General features: G+C 43.9%; 1 protein-coding gene across 1 annotated transcript; it reads right to left on the minus strand.

The window, feature by feature from the left end:
- Nucleotides 1-291: 291 nt before the first annotated feature.
- On the minus strand, nt 292-2,488 carry LOC114299897 (Transducin/WD40 repeat-like superfamily protein). Its single transcript, XM_028244725.2, has one exon. The coding sequence runs from the start codon at nt 2,048-2,050 to the stop codon at nt 704-706; it is 1,347 nt and encodes a 448-aa protein (XP_028100526.2). The 5' UTR covers nt 2,051-2,488; the 3' UTR covers nt 292-703.
- Between the last annotated feature and the right edge of the window lie 12,418 nt (nt 2,489-14,906).

The following is a 14,906-nucleotide window of genomic DNA, read 5'->3' on the forward strand; positions in this document are numbered from 1 at the left end:
AACATTTACCCATTTCATATCATATATAAATTCATTTTTATGATTATAGTTATTAAAAATTTTAATTTAAAAAATTTAATATGAATTAGAGATATGTTTGGTATGAAAAAAAATTTGAAGTTATTTATTTAAATAAGTTGTGAGATTTTTTTTTCTCCTTTTTCTGTAAAACTTTTTTTAGATGAATTTATATTTAAACAAACAATCAGATTAAGAGTTAGCTCAGCAAATCTTACCCTGAAGAATATTCGGCAAAATGCAGCACAATTGTCAATGATAGTAAACAAAAACAAACAATGTTATATTAACTACACTTGAAGGAACCCAAAAAAAAAATTAAAAAAAAAATCATATCTTCTTCCAATACTCTTTCCTAAATAAACAATAATATCCAAGCTCATAATAACATAAAACAACAATGTCCCCTGTTCTTCAAGCTTGGTCACCATTACCAAAATCATCGCAAACAAGCTTGGCCAAGAGTACATGTGGCACTTACCAAGACATGTTGAAAGGTGAAATAAATCATTTCAAGCTAAAAAACCAATGTTAAGATCGCAAAACAAATCACAGAATTAACCATCGAATATTTACAATAAAATTTTGACATCTATAAACATTTATAAATTATTTTTTATTTATTCGATAGTTATTTTTGTAATTAATTTTTATGTTCATAACATTAGTTACGGTCACAGGAGTTTCAGTACTTTGCCGATGGAATAGAATCCCAAGAAACATCCCCATCTGAAGAACCCTGGTTTTGTTGCATCATAGCCGCTTGATGAAGATCAGGCGCTTGCTGGGACACGCTCCACACCTTCACGGACTTATCAAGACTGCCACTGTACACAACCCATTTTTGATCCCCAGCCGTTGATTCCTTATCATGCTCCACTGCCAGGCATTTCACCGGCCCAGTGTGACCGCTCAACACGGAGAGACACGTGTGAATATTCCCCTCCCTCCTCCACACACAGATGTTTTTATCCGCTGATCCGGTGAACACCAGATTCCCTGCAGCCTCAAGACACAGAACCGCCAGCTTGTGCCCTTTGAGGACTCCACCATGAGACAACTCCTTCTCACGTTCCCAGAAATTCACCAACCCGTCCGACGACCCGCAATAAACAACCGAACCCGACCCACCAACAGCAAGGGCCGTGACAGCGCACTCTTGTTTCAATAGAGTGTCAAGCAGGGTATGCTTGGTCACCTTCCCTTGCATCTCCCGCCGCCACACCTTGACGGTGCCGTCAGCGGAGCCGGTGAAAACCATCCCGCCGGCGGTGGAGACGACGGAGTTGACTGCGTCGTCGTGGGCCTTAACCGACTCGAGACACTTGGAATTCTGGATCCGCCAAACCTTGAAGGATCGGTCCCATGAGGCCGAATACAGCAGACCATGTTCTTCATTCATGCTGAGGCATGAAATAGCGTCGCAGTGCTTGATCCAGAGAGCGGTTCGCTTACGCTTAACCTCGACATAATTGCTGGGTTTGATGGAGCATTTGAATATGTCCATGAAAGTAGGCATTGTTCCGGCCCGCTTATGGATTCCGGGGGTTTTCGGGTGTACTTTCCAGACCCGAACCTTGCCGTCCTGATGACCCGTGAATATCTTCTCACCAGAGATAATAATCGCTTTGACCAACCCACTGTTGGATTTGAACGCAGAATATTCCTTCAAGTTCTTCCAGACCCGAATGTTCTTGCTGTCCGACCCGGTATACAACAGATCACCCGTGGCGGCGAGAGAATAAATATGGCCTTCTTCGCGGACAAGCGACCCAATTAGGCCATTTTGGGGGAGTTTTTGAGGAATACTGTCTTCAATGTTAGACCATTGTGATTTGGTGAAAGGGGTTGTTTGGTTCCAGGGAGACATCATCATGGGAGAGCCCTCGCCGCTCATCCGGCTTGGGTCGAAGGACGAGAAGCTGCTGTTACGAACGGCGTATTCTTCATCGTTAACCGTGGACGAAATATTTGGATCGGAATGCATAGCATTGCCTATTTTAGAAGGCAAGCTGTTCGTCTCGGTGAACATCGTTCCGGCTCTGAAATTATGTCCCTTATATCAATCTTCACATTCACAGACAAGACAACCCCAAAACGATGTTGGATTAATTGTGTTGTCTAGTTAAAGGCACGACAATGAGGGAATGAACCGAAACGCAAGTGAAGAAATTGCCGAGAGCTTGCGGATATGAGGAGGAGAGAGTAGTGTGGTGTGAGAGATATAATAATAGGGGAGAGATTTTGGCAAGGGAAAGATAAAAAGTAAGGGCGGGAGAGAGGAGAGAGGAGGGAGAGAGAGAGAGAGAGTATATAAAATGGTGAGAGAGATAGGAAGGGTGGAGAAGATATGGGGTGGGAGGAGCAGGAGATGACGAAATCGTAGGGTGGTGGGGAGAGATTTTCGGAGTTGGGAGAATCCGGGTCGACTTATGTGTGGTTATGCATGTACAGCGGCTTGTTTGGTTTGTGCACTATTCTGGGAAAATTCGAGTTGTACATATATGAAGGCGGGACTCGTCAGAAATCCATTTTAGTGAAGTGGCTTTTAATTTATTTTTTTTTGGGTTAAAATATAAATAAATTAAGATATTGGAAAAAAAAAAAAATTGGACTCTTCGGAAAAAAAGTCAAAAAATAGAGAATAAAAATTTAATCTTTGATTTTTTTATTTTTTTTTATAAGTTGAAACTTTTTATTTCTTTTAGTGATTTTTTTTTTTTTTTTTGACTAAAATTGTGTTTTTCAAAATGAGACCCAAGTTTATTAAATTAGCCATATAACAACAATGCTAGCGATACTAACATATTTATGAGTAATTATTCAGTAATCTCGGAATATATACCTATGATATTTCATAATATTGTGATTGATGGAAAAGGTAGGTAAGTGGAGTATTGTGTTGGGTGATTGTGAAATATAAGGGATAAAATAAATTACGATTGGTTAAGAGTACGAACACGTTATATTTCAGGAATAGTCTACCATCTTCCCACATTTACTAACAATCTCAGCATTTTTCACCGTGTTATGGATAGTAAATATAATTTTTTAAGTAATCCATTTAGTTTAAGCCAAATATAATTTGACTATGTTATTATTGATAAATAAATAAAAAATTCATAAATAATTTTTTTTCCCGTTTCTAGAGTCTTATAAACCCAACAATTTGAATTATGAAGATGAGTTAGAGGTGGGCTCTATCATCGGACACAAGACTCTATGATATGCCTTGAGTCACGTCAAGAAACCTTTGTTTGGGTGAATTTATGTAGAATAGAATTGTCCTTACATTAATCATAAGTAACCAAGATGATCAAAAAAAGTTTATTTTTTAATACAAATTATGTTCAGAAAATGTTTGTTGCATTTTTAGAATATTTTGACATTAACTTATGTTATTGAAAAGCACTCTTAAATGAAATTGCAATCTAAGTATTTTTTGGAAAAAAAAAAAAAAAAATTGCAAAATTATCTTCTCTTTGTACTAACTAATGACCAAATAATAACTAACCTTTCTTTGTTTTTTTCCTCCCAAAACTTTGCCAAACTAGACACTGCACCACCAAGGCTTATATTCTTTAAAACACATTGTCACTAACTGTGCTGTAGACTCCCAATGGGGGTCGCACCCCCAGTGAGGTGGCGAGCCTTCACTGGCTGAAACTCAAAAAAAAAAAAAAATTAAATAAAATAGTTTTTTTTTTTTTATCTAATCACGGCGCGCCATCTCACTAAGGATCGACCCCCACTGGGGTCCGAAGCATTTTTCTTGTCACTAATACGTTTTTGGTTCAATGCACCCTCATTTATTGTGGTTTTAGTGTGTTAGTGTTTTATTATAATTTTTTCAAAACATGATTGAGAATAAAAAAAATGTCAAATATGTAAAATTCAATCATAGAATTAAAAAAACCATCCTATGTGATAAAATTATATCTAATTTAATACACGTAAAAAAAAAATATATATATATATATATATATATATTGAGTAAGCAAAAACACTATTAATAACACATAAATAAATGGCATAAAATTCCGACACTGTCTGTGTCTATGTGTGTAGTTAGTAACACTGTTGTTCGGTATGTACCCGAAGTTCGGAACAAAAATGAAAAATTTGCGAAGGAGATCAATTCCCACTCTCAGTTACCTATTAAGGCCTCGTTTGGGAACAGGCTAATTTAGTAACTTTTTGGTTATTTGGCTAAAAAGGTAGGTAAAAAAAACTTGTATGTTAGGAATAATTTTTTGGCTAATTACGAAAAGATGTGCAAAAAGTAGAGAGAAAAGAGAATCTTTGACTTTTTGGTATGGGTTGTTGGCTTTTTGGCTAATTTAGTAACTTTTTGGCTAATTGGCTAAAATAGCATCTTGCCAAACGAGGCCTAAATATCAATGTTTGGCAAAATTTGGGGAGTAATTAGGATGCTTGCTTGGGCCAAAATGTCATTCCAATTTAGCTTGAGGAGATTATTAGAACACCTCCAATGGTGTGACAAAGCTTGAGTTAAGATTTTACAAAGTTAAATCTTGTATTAAATTTGATAGAAGATTTTGTTTTGCCACATTAGCAACCACCGATCATGATTACTAAAAGTTTTTTGAAAAATAAATTCAACGGTAAAAAAAATAGATATCATATTGGGATCCAAATTATTATAATTTTTTTTTTTATAATTAAGGTTTTAGAGACCCAAAAATTGGAGACAAAAATACTTTTTAAAGAAAATATTTTTATTATCAAAAGTGTTATTATTTTATCTTTAGCAATAAAATTGGGGGTAATGCTAGGGACGCCAAATTTTCTACCAAACAAATGACCAAATGTCTCACATGGGTGTGGGGTCCGCAATTTTGTGGGCCCCACACCCATGTGAGACATTTGGTCATTTATTTGGTAGAAAATTTGGGACCTCTAGCATTTTCCTAAAATTGGACATTAGTGATGAATTACTGTGGAGAAGTGGTTTTGGAAATACTCTTCAGATTCTGGGAGACGCTAGTGATCCTCAGCTAATCACTTGAAAAGACACAAACACTCTGGTCGGGGGTGCCGGAATTCGCACTCCGACGAACAAGTCAGTTCTTGTACTCAAAATAGCTTGTTTACTAAATTAAGCAAAAAGTGATTGTTACATACCTTTCTAAATCTGTGGTTCTTGTATTTATACTTACTTTCTGAGCCTCGGGGCCTGAGCCTACTTTTATCCCATTCCCCTTTTATTTATTCGGAGCTATTGATCTCCGGCTATTCGGCCTTCCTAACGTATTCGGCATCCTAGTCACGCAATATGGAGCCGAATAATATCTGATTTCTGGGGTACGCATCTTCCGACTCTTCTATTTATTCAGCTCCGACAATTGCCCCCCAAGCACTTTACCAACGACAGTTGGCTGGAGTGCTTGGTTCCGAATTTCGAAAAGCCAGAGCCAAAATTCGACGGTTGGCCTCATCCTCATGAGGATATCTAAGCGCATCCCTTTCGGTTGTCGTGTCGACTTCCCGCCCTCTCGTACGTGTCTATTTATTGCGATTTAAAATTTTGACGTCCTTTCGAATATGTATTTTATGACGCTCGTCATTGGATTGCCTTTTGAATCGTCCCTGCAACTTTCTTCTCCGATATCCTCTTCGTCCTTTGTAAGTTCTCTCCTTCCTTGCTTCGAAAACTCTTTCTGGTTTATTCCTTCCTTGGCATATTCTTATAAACTGTAAGGTATGACGAAACATTTAAAAGACCTTCTCTCGTCAGATCAAATTGCTGGCTTTAAACGCCATTTCTCCATTCTTGATGATGTTCGTCTGTCGTTTGTGGCAAACGACACTCTTGATATGGAGAGGGAGGACAAAACCATGATTGTCTTTCCTCTTTTGTCAATCGCAGAGGGTGGAGTCCGTTTTCCCCTTCACCCGTTTCTTAGGGCTGTGCTTCGCCATTGGGGTTTAATCCCTTCCCAATTCAATGTGAATTTCTTTAGAATTATAATGGGGGTTATGGCGCTCAATCGTCGCCTTAGAATTAACCTTGGCATTCCAGCCATTCGACATTGCTATGCCTTGGTTAAGTCTTCTGGTCGGCACGGGCGTTTCTTCCTTAGGGCCAAGGATATCGATCATCAGCTAATTACTATGCTTTCCAGTTCTGGGAAACGAGTTGATGATGTTATGGTCGTTGTCTAGGGTAATTGGGAATTTGGCGAAAAGGAGGATCACGTCAACCCTATTCCTAGACGGAGGGGCGAGCCAGGTGGCCGATTGCCTTCTCGCTTTTATTATTTGTTCATTTTTGTTATAAAGCCTCTTCTTTGAAATGTTACAGCTTGGCTTGTGCAGGGAACAATTTGAAGAAAGTCCTATCTTCGACTGACGATGTCGTTCTTTCAGATATCAAAGTCGCGCTCAAGTATTTCGGCCTTCGAAGTCTTCAGAAACAAGGAAGGGCGGCCCACGTTCTGCTTCGTTACGAGCCGACATATACGACCTTCTCGGCGGCGAAAAATATCTCGGTTCCGGAGGGTGAAGATTCTCTTATCGCTCTTATTTTGTCCGACTTCAAAAACTTGAGGCAGGTTGGTTTTGAAGGGTCTGATTCGGAGCGGGATGTAGCTAATGTTACCGAATCAGATCAGTACGAAACTGAGTCTGACGAGGTATTGAATTCGGCCGATCCTCCATCCACTTCGGGCCGAGGGGATCTTTCACTTGACGGCGTTTTTCACAGCTTAGAGGATCTTCTCGCCGCAGGCCCCGAAGACATGGTCGGGTTAAGCCTGACAAAACTTGCCAGGAAGGCGAATGCGGAAAGGTTGGCCGCGTGGCGAAGAGCGGAGGCCCTTCCGTCTGAAGTACCACCCGCCACTGAATCTCAACTCTCCCTGCCTGTTAGCGAATCAGAGTCCTTGCGCGTTATTGAGGTGGAGACGACAAAAAATGTGAATGCCGAATCTACTTTGATCGTGCAGGCCAGCCAAGAAGTTGAGGAAGAGGCAGAGAAACGCCCTGCTGAGTTTGAGGCCGGCTTAGAAGAACAAGGCAGCAAACGTCCTCGATTAGAGGGATCGAATGTGATCGTTCCTTCTGTCATTCAGCCGATGATAAAAAACATGCCGGTTTCTTCTGATGCTTCGGCGCTTAAAGATCCAGAAGTCGCATTCAGCTTAGCTACGTTCGTGTCGTTGCCGTCTGACAGGGAGGCTTTTCGGGTGGAACCAGATCTGAATGCGACAGCACTAGCCGCCTAATCGTCACTTTTGGTATATATTCGGACTTTGCTTCACTTAATCCAAATATTGTTGAAGTTATGGTTTTAAATTCTTGTTTTGCAGACCGTTAGAAGGATAGCCGATATAGGCCGTCGTTATCGCGACGCCGTTAAACAGATTGGTCGTTTACGAAAGAAAGTTGAGGGCCAGAGGAGAATGGCCGAGGTCGAAGTTTTGAGGGCGAACAAGGAAGCCTCACGGGCCGAGGCCGAGGCCAAGGTGGAGAGGGCTCGTAGCGCGGATCAATTGAGATCGGATGCCGAGAAGGAGGCAGACGCGAGCAAAGATGCGCTCAAATTGGCCTAGAAGGCGGTCTCTAAACTGGAGGCTGAGTTGGCTAAAATGAAGGCAGCGAAGGAAACAGCCGACTCGGAGGCGTCCAAAGTATTCGAGGCTCAGAAAAATACTGGACTCGCCGAGTATTTGGACCAAGTCCCCAAGTTTGAAAATCGGGGATTCAAACATGGCTGGCACAAAGCTCTTGCTACTACTAAAGTTTCATTAATTATGCCAATACCATATGAGCAAGTGGATGTTAAGCCATTGGAGTCAGATTCCGATGACTGATCTGGGCGACTGACATAGTTTTTAGGATGTCGAATGTATTTTTACAGTTTTTAATTTGGTATTTTTCATGTGTTGCTACAGTTATAGTTTTTTACTAGGCATTTTCATGTAGGCTTGTAGCTTTTTGTTTAGTAATTTGCGTATATAAAATTTCATGAGTTGTGCTCAACTTGCTAAGGAAAATGTTGTTGATGAATGATATTGCTTTCAATTATGGTTAGATCGGCTGCTTAGCTTAGGTATTTGGCTGACCAGATTAGTAAATCTGCCATTGCCTTAGCCAGGGCGCGAGCTTGCGAAGCCGAATCGGCCTAACTCGTGGGCTGGCTAAGGCACAGATTGATCGGCGCTTGCGCTTGAAAACATGGCCAACCAGATTAGTAAATCTGCCATTGCCTTAGCCAGGGCGCGAGCTTGAGAAGCCGAATGGGCCTAACTCATGCTCTGGCTGAGGCACAGATTGATCGGCGCTTGCGCTTGAAAACATAGCCGACCAGATTAGTAAATCTACCCTTACCTTGGCTAGGGAGCCAGCTTGAGAAGCCGAATGGGCCTAACTCGTGCGCTGACTGAGGCACAGATTGATCGGTGCTTGCGCTTGAAAACATGGCCGACCAGATTAGTAAATCTGCCCTTGTCTTCGCCAGGACGCAAGCTTGAGAAGCCGAATGGGCCTGACTCGTGCGCTGGCTGAGGCACAGATTGATCGGCACTTGCACTTGAAAACATGGCCGACCAGATTAGTAAATATGCCCTTGCCTTAGCCAGGGAACGAGCTTGTGAAGCCGAATGGGCCTAACTCGTGGGCTGGCTGAGGCACAGATTGATCGGCGCTTGCGCTTGAAAACATGGCTGACTAGATTAGTAAATCTGCCCTTGCCTTAGCCAGGGCGCAAGCTTGCAAAGCCAAATGGGCCTAACTCGTGGGCTGGCTGAGGCACAGATTGATCGGCGCTTGCGCTTGAAAACATGGCCGACCAGATTAGTAAATCTGCCCTTGCCTTAGCCAGGGCGCGAGCTTGCGAAGCCGAATGGGCCTAACTCGTGGGCTAGACAATTGTCATCCGTCTTTTGACGTTTGGGATTATTGACGTTACCTTGGGAGAGCTGTATACATTGAAGGATAAAAGGGACGGGTGCACGCTAGAGGCCCTACTTATTTCCATTCAGGCAACTTGGGAGGGACGAAGATTAGCTGAATTAGACGTCGCAATGAGTCGCAGTAGCAAGCCTATGCGTGCGGGAAGAAGAGCGTCCAAGGATCGGGAAACACAGCAGCCCCTTAGTCGTCGAAGTAGATCGCCCCGAAAGGACAGGCAAAAGCGGGGAAATTCTTTGCGCCCGGGTCCGAGAATCGAGCCCGATGCGACGCCACGACCATTGAGTTTTGTGGTTTTTGTGAGGAATAGACCAATGACGGAGGCGGATTCGATCATTAAAGACCCAAGTGTGGCAGTCGAGTTCGCTCGACAGATGTTCCCGCCAGAAGTCCAACAATCGATGGTCGGACGTCTAGATTTCGAAGTATTTCGAGACGGCATACATGGGGGCCGTGAAAGGACTATATACTGCTTACGAAGTCGGCATGCGTTTGCGGGAAGTGCGACGTGAGAGTGAGAAAAAGGATGAAAGGAATCGCAGTCTGGAGATTCACGCGGAAAAGGCTGAGCGTGAGCTTGGGGAGCTGAAGAATGTTCAAACTAGCGCGTCGGTGGCGGCCAGTCAATCTAAATTGGTCGTTGAGGAGAGAGTGACCCAACGGACCTCGGGTTATGAAAAGGGGTTTCAGGACGGCCTGAAGGTCGGGATAGAGAAGACCAAACAAGACCTTGCCGAGGAGGTCTGCCGATGTGAAAATTGTGGATTCAAGCACTGTTGGATCAAGGCCCTTCAAACCGAGAAAGCTCTCGAAGCCGTGGGCATTGATTCGGCTTCGCCCCTGTACCATCGTCACTACTTACCCTATTCTGATTTTGACATTGAGAAGAGCGACAATGAAGGTGACGAATAAATAGACTTTAGAACGCGAGAAGAGACTTTGCGCCGAACAAATAGAATTTCTTTTATTTTCAACGTTCGTGTTTCGTGTTGAAATGTTATATGCTTAATTAAACGTATTATTTCAACTTACTGGCAAGTTTTGTGTTGCGAGGTGGAAATGTTTAAACATGCATTGACCGGCTCGAATTAAGAACAATTCTTAGGGAATATTTTTTCGGCCAGTGAAGTTGTCCGAATGCATCTCTCACAAAGGCTCCGAATCCGGAGACTATTTTGGCCAATCGTGATATCCACGAAGGGCGCTCCGAATTCGGAGTCTTAATCAGCCTTAAGAGGCTTAATCAGCCCTAAGATGTCATGCGCCAAAAGGGGCTCCGAATCTGGAGACTTTAATTTGGCCAATCGTGATATCCACGAAGGGCGCTCCGAATCCGAAGTCATAATCGGCCATAAGGTGTCATGCACCAAAAGGGGCTCCGAATCCAGAGAATTTAATTTGGCCAATCGTGATATCCACGAAGGGTGCTCTGAATCCGGAGATTTAATCGGCCCTAAGGTGTCATGCACCAAAAGAGGCTCCGAATTCGGAGATTTAATCGGCCCTAAGGTGTCATGCACCAAAAAGGGCTCCGAATCCGGAGACTTTAATTTGGCCAATCGTGTTATCCACGAAGGGCGCTCCGAATCCGGAGACTTAATCGGCCCTAAGGTATCATGCACCAAAAGGGGCTCCGAATCTAGAGACTTTAATTTAGCCAATCGTGATATCCACGAAGGACGCTCTGAATCCGAAGTCTTAATCGGCCCTAAGGTGTCATGCACCAAAAGGGGGCTCCGAATCTGGAGACTTTATTTTGGCCAATCGTGATATCCACGAAGGGCACTCCGAATCCGGAGACTTTATTTTGGCCTTAGAAGGCTTAATCGGCCCTTAAAGGCTTGGGAGCGAGCTTGAGAAAACGAGAAGCTTTGTATTGCAACGGTGGAATATGTACAAGTATCAAGCCCATAAGTCGGGTCAATGATAGAATTTACGTAAATGTGTTGAATTCCAAGGCCATGGCAGGCTTCTTCCCGATATGTCTGAGAGCCGGTATGCCTCTGTTTCTGCGATGGATTCTATCTGATAGGGGCCGTCCCAGTTTGGACCCAATTTTCCATCGGCCGGTCTCTGGTCGGTTGGAAGTACCTTCTTTAGGACCAACTCTCCTGGCGTGTATCGGCGGAACTGAACTCGTTGATTATACGACTTGGCGAGCTGTTGCTGATACCGTGCCATGGATGCTAGGGCGCGGTCTCTTCGTTCTTCGATTATAATCAGATCCAGGGCAAGCATCATGTCGTTTCGGCCCTCATCAAAAACTTGCAATTTTAGAGTTGGGAGGCCGATTTCCAGGGATAAGATTGCCTGGGTTCCAAAGCATAGAGCGAACGGCGTTTCTCTAGTGGATCTCCTCGGCGTAGTACGATGAGCCCACAATACACTCGGCAATTCTTTGACCCATTTGCCTTTAGCTTTTTCCACCCTCTTTTTGATGCCGTCCAAGATGGATTTGTTAGAGGCTTCGGCTTGACCATTGCTTTGGAGGTAGGCTGGTGTAGAGAAGTAAGGCCGAATGCCATATTTGCTGCACAACTCTCGATATACGCCACAATCAAACTGGGTGCCATTATCTAAGATGAGAGCTCTCGGAATACCGAATCGTGTTATGATGTTTCTCCATACAAAGCGTTTAATGTCAGCATCTCATATATGTGTTAAAGCCTCCGTTTCGACCCATTTTGTGAAGTAATCTGTCACGACGATTAAGAATCGCTTGTTCGCTGGGGCCCTCGACAATGGTCCTACGATATCAAGTCCCCACTAAGCAAACGGCCAGGGGCTGGTGATAGAGTTCAACCCTTTGGCAGGCAGATGGGTTAATGGGGAGAACTTTTGGCACTGTTCGCATGTTTTTACATAACTCTCCGCGTCAGCTCTCATTGTCGGCCAATAATACCCCTGTGTTATAGCTCAATGGGCCAGGAAGCGTCCGCCAGAATGGGCACCACAACTGCCCTCATGTATCTCTGTCAGAAGCTCCTCTACTTTGTCGGGGTGCACGCATTCCAAATATGGACCAGAGAGGGACTTTTAATAAAGCCCTCATTGCGGATCCAGATAGTATCGTAGGGCTTTATTTCGCAACTTGTGTGCTTCTTTTTTGTCCTCTGGGAGTTGTTCAGAAGAGAGGAATGCAGTGATGGGGTCCATCCAGCTTGGTGCGGATTCTATAATGTTGACATGGATTTCCTTCGAAGGGCCAATACTCAGCTCCGGGATGAAACCTACTTCGATGGTCCATTGATCTCAGAATTGATGGCGGAGGCTAGGCACGCCAAGGCATCCGCGTGTGTGTTCTGGTCGCGTGTTATTTCGTTCAGTTCGTGATGGTCAAATTTTGCCAGCAAGGAATTGGCCGTTTTTATGTAGGCCGCCATACGGTCGTTTCTTGCCACATACTCCCCTTTTAGCTGACTGATTACCAATTTTGAATCACAAAACACAAGCAGACGCCGAGCGCCGAGAAGGTGCGCATTCTGCAGACCAGCTAGAAGGGTTTCGTATTCGGCTTCGTTATTTGATGCTTTGAAGCCAAGCTTGACGGCCTGCTCAATTACTGCACCGTTTGAAGACATGATTATAACTTCGGCGCCGCTGCCCCTTTGGTTAGACGATCTATCACAGTATAATTGCCAAATATCCTCGACATAAATTCTCCAGTTCGGCTTTGGTCGAACTTTAGCCTTTGGTCGAACTTTGTCAATTTTGAGGTTAGCAAGCTCGCCGGTGAATTCGGCAACAAAGTCGGCCAACACCTGCCTCTTGATTGCGGTTTTAGGTAAAAACTGAATGTCGTATTGGCCGAGTTCAAGAGCCCATTTTGAAACACGGCCTGAGGCTTCTACACTCCGTAGTATTGATCGGAGGGGATAATCTGTTAGCACCCCAATGCTATGTCCTTGGAAGTAGTGCATCAGTTTTCTTGCCGCCATGACTAGGGCTAAGATGAGTTTTTCTAGCGAAAGGTAGCGTGTTTCGGCGTCAACCATTGCCTTGCTCACATAATACACTGGCCGTTGCTCCTCCTCCTCATCTTTTAACAGTACGGTGCTGACGACCTTGTCGGAAACTGCTAGATATAAAATGAGTGGGCCACCAGCAGCGGGTGTTGTCAAGAGAGGTACTGAGCGGAGGTAGGTCTTGAGTCTGTTAAAAGTTGTTTCGCATTCGGCGGACCATTCAAAAGCCTTACCCTGCCGTAGTGTCTGAAAGAATTGTCGGCAGCGATCTGTAGGCCGACTGATGAACCGGTTGAGTGCAGTAGCCATCCCCATCAACTTTTAGACTTCTTTTATTGAACGGGGGGAGCCGAGTTCCAAGATTGCTGTGACTTGCCTCGGGTTGGCTTCGATTCCTCGGTGATTGACGATGTAACCTAGGAATTTTCCAGAGCCGATTCCGAACGCACACTTGGAAGCGTTCAGTTTCATTCTGTATTTGCGTAAGTTGCTGAATGTCTTTTCTAGATCAGCTATATGATTATGTTCTTCTTTGGCCTTGACCACCATATCATCAATGTATACTTCCATAGTGTGGCCGAGTTGCTCTTTGAACATGGCGGTGACCAGTCTTTGGTAGGTTGCCCCTGCATTATTCAGCCCAAAAGGCATAACTTTGTAGCAGTAGGTTCCTCTTGGGGTGAGAAATGTAATTTTGTCCTGGTCATTTGGATGCATGACGATTTGATGGTAGCCTCTGTAAGCATCGAGGAAGCTCATGCGTTGATGGTGTGCCATCACATCGACAAGCTGGTCGATTTTGGGTAGAGGAAAACAGTCTTTGGGGTAAGCTTTGTTCAGATCCGTGAAATCGACGCACACTCGCCAAGTCCCATTTTTCTTCTTCACCACCACTGTATTGAAGAGCCACGTAGGGTAAGTGACTTCTCTAATTGCCTCGGCGTCAAACAGTCTGTCTACCTCCTCAACAACAGCGACAATGTGCTCCGCGGCTAACCACCGGCCTTTGTGGATGATCGGCTTACATTTGGAATCGACATTCAGATGGTGCTGTGAAACTGACAGGTCTATTCCCGGCATTTCGTAGGGAGTCCACGCAAAGACGTCGAGGTTGTTGAGCAAGAAAGAGATCATATGCTGCCTGTCTGTAACAACCCTCACTTCAACATTAGTCATACTTGCATACATTTATGTATGATCTTGTTTTGTTCGGGTGTTGCCTGCATGCTTTGTTCTTGCCATGTGTGTTGCCGAGGTCATCTTAAGTTTAGACACCTTGGAACCTTTCCACACTTAGAACTATCTTGGAACCACTTCGGTTCACCTCCACCTTCACCCTGACATATTGACCGAGATGTCATCATCTAGGCCGAGGTGTGCGTCACCTAGGCCGAGATGTGCATCATCTAGGCCGAGATGCTGTTATCTAGGCGTTCTAGATCCCTGATCCTTGCACTTAGTGATTTTGTTCCTGAAATGGTATGACCTAGACCGAGGTGTGGCACATCTAGGCCAAGGTGTGGCACAGCTTAGTCAAGTGTTGTCCTTCCAAGCCGATGTCATTGTTACCCTGCTTGCCAAAGCTTTGCCTTTAGCCGAGATCATCACTTGCCGAAGTGCTCTTGCCGTCTAGCTTGTTGAATACACTTTGTCATAGTCTTGTCTTGTCAGCCAGTCGTTTTTTCGAGTAGAGCCAATCAGCCGATGCCACGTGTCCCAGCAGAGGGATTAAGTCAGTGACTGTCGAGAAAAACATATCATTTTGTATCAAATATTTCCTTTTAGAGAGAGAGACTCTAGGAAGAAGGAGGTGAAGCCTTTGAATAAGAGAGTGAACTTCTAAGCTTGATCGTTGGAGCTTGAACCGTTAGATTCGAGTTTTGAGGTTAGAATCTTAACCTACTCTTGTTGATCTTATTGATCATCTAGCTGCATTGCACGATCAAACCTGTTCTGCATGTCATGCATTGATTTAAAGTTGGTTTTAGA

The sequence above is a fragment of the Camellia sinensis genome, chromosome 3, assembly GCF_055761805.1.
Source record: "Camellia sinensis isolate YWXY chromosome 3, ASM5576180v1, whole genome shotgun sequence".
NCBI classification, from domain to species: Eukaryota; Viridiplantae; Streptophyta; class Magnoliopsida; order Ericales; family Theaceae; genus Camellia; species Camellia sinensis.

Bases quoted from the DNA above. Each gene is read 5' to 3' on its own strand.
- LOC114299897 (XM_028244725.2), bottom strand. From the start codon at position 2,050: ATGTTCACCGAGACGAACAGCTTGCCTTCTAAAATAGGCAATGCTATG.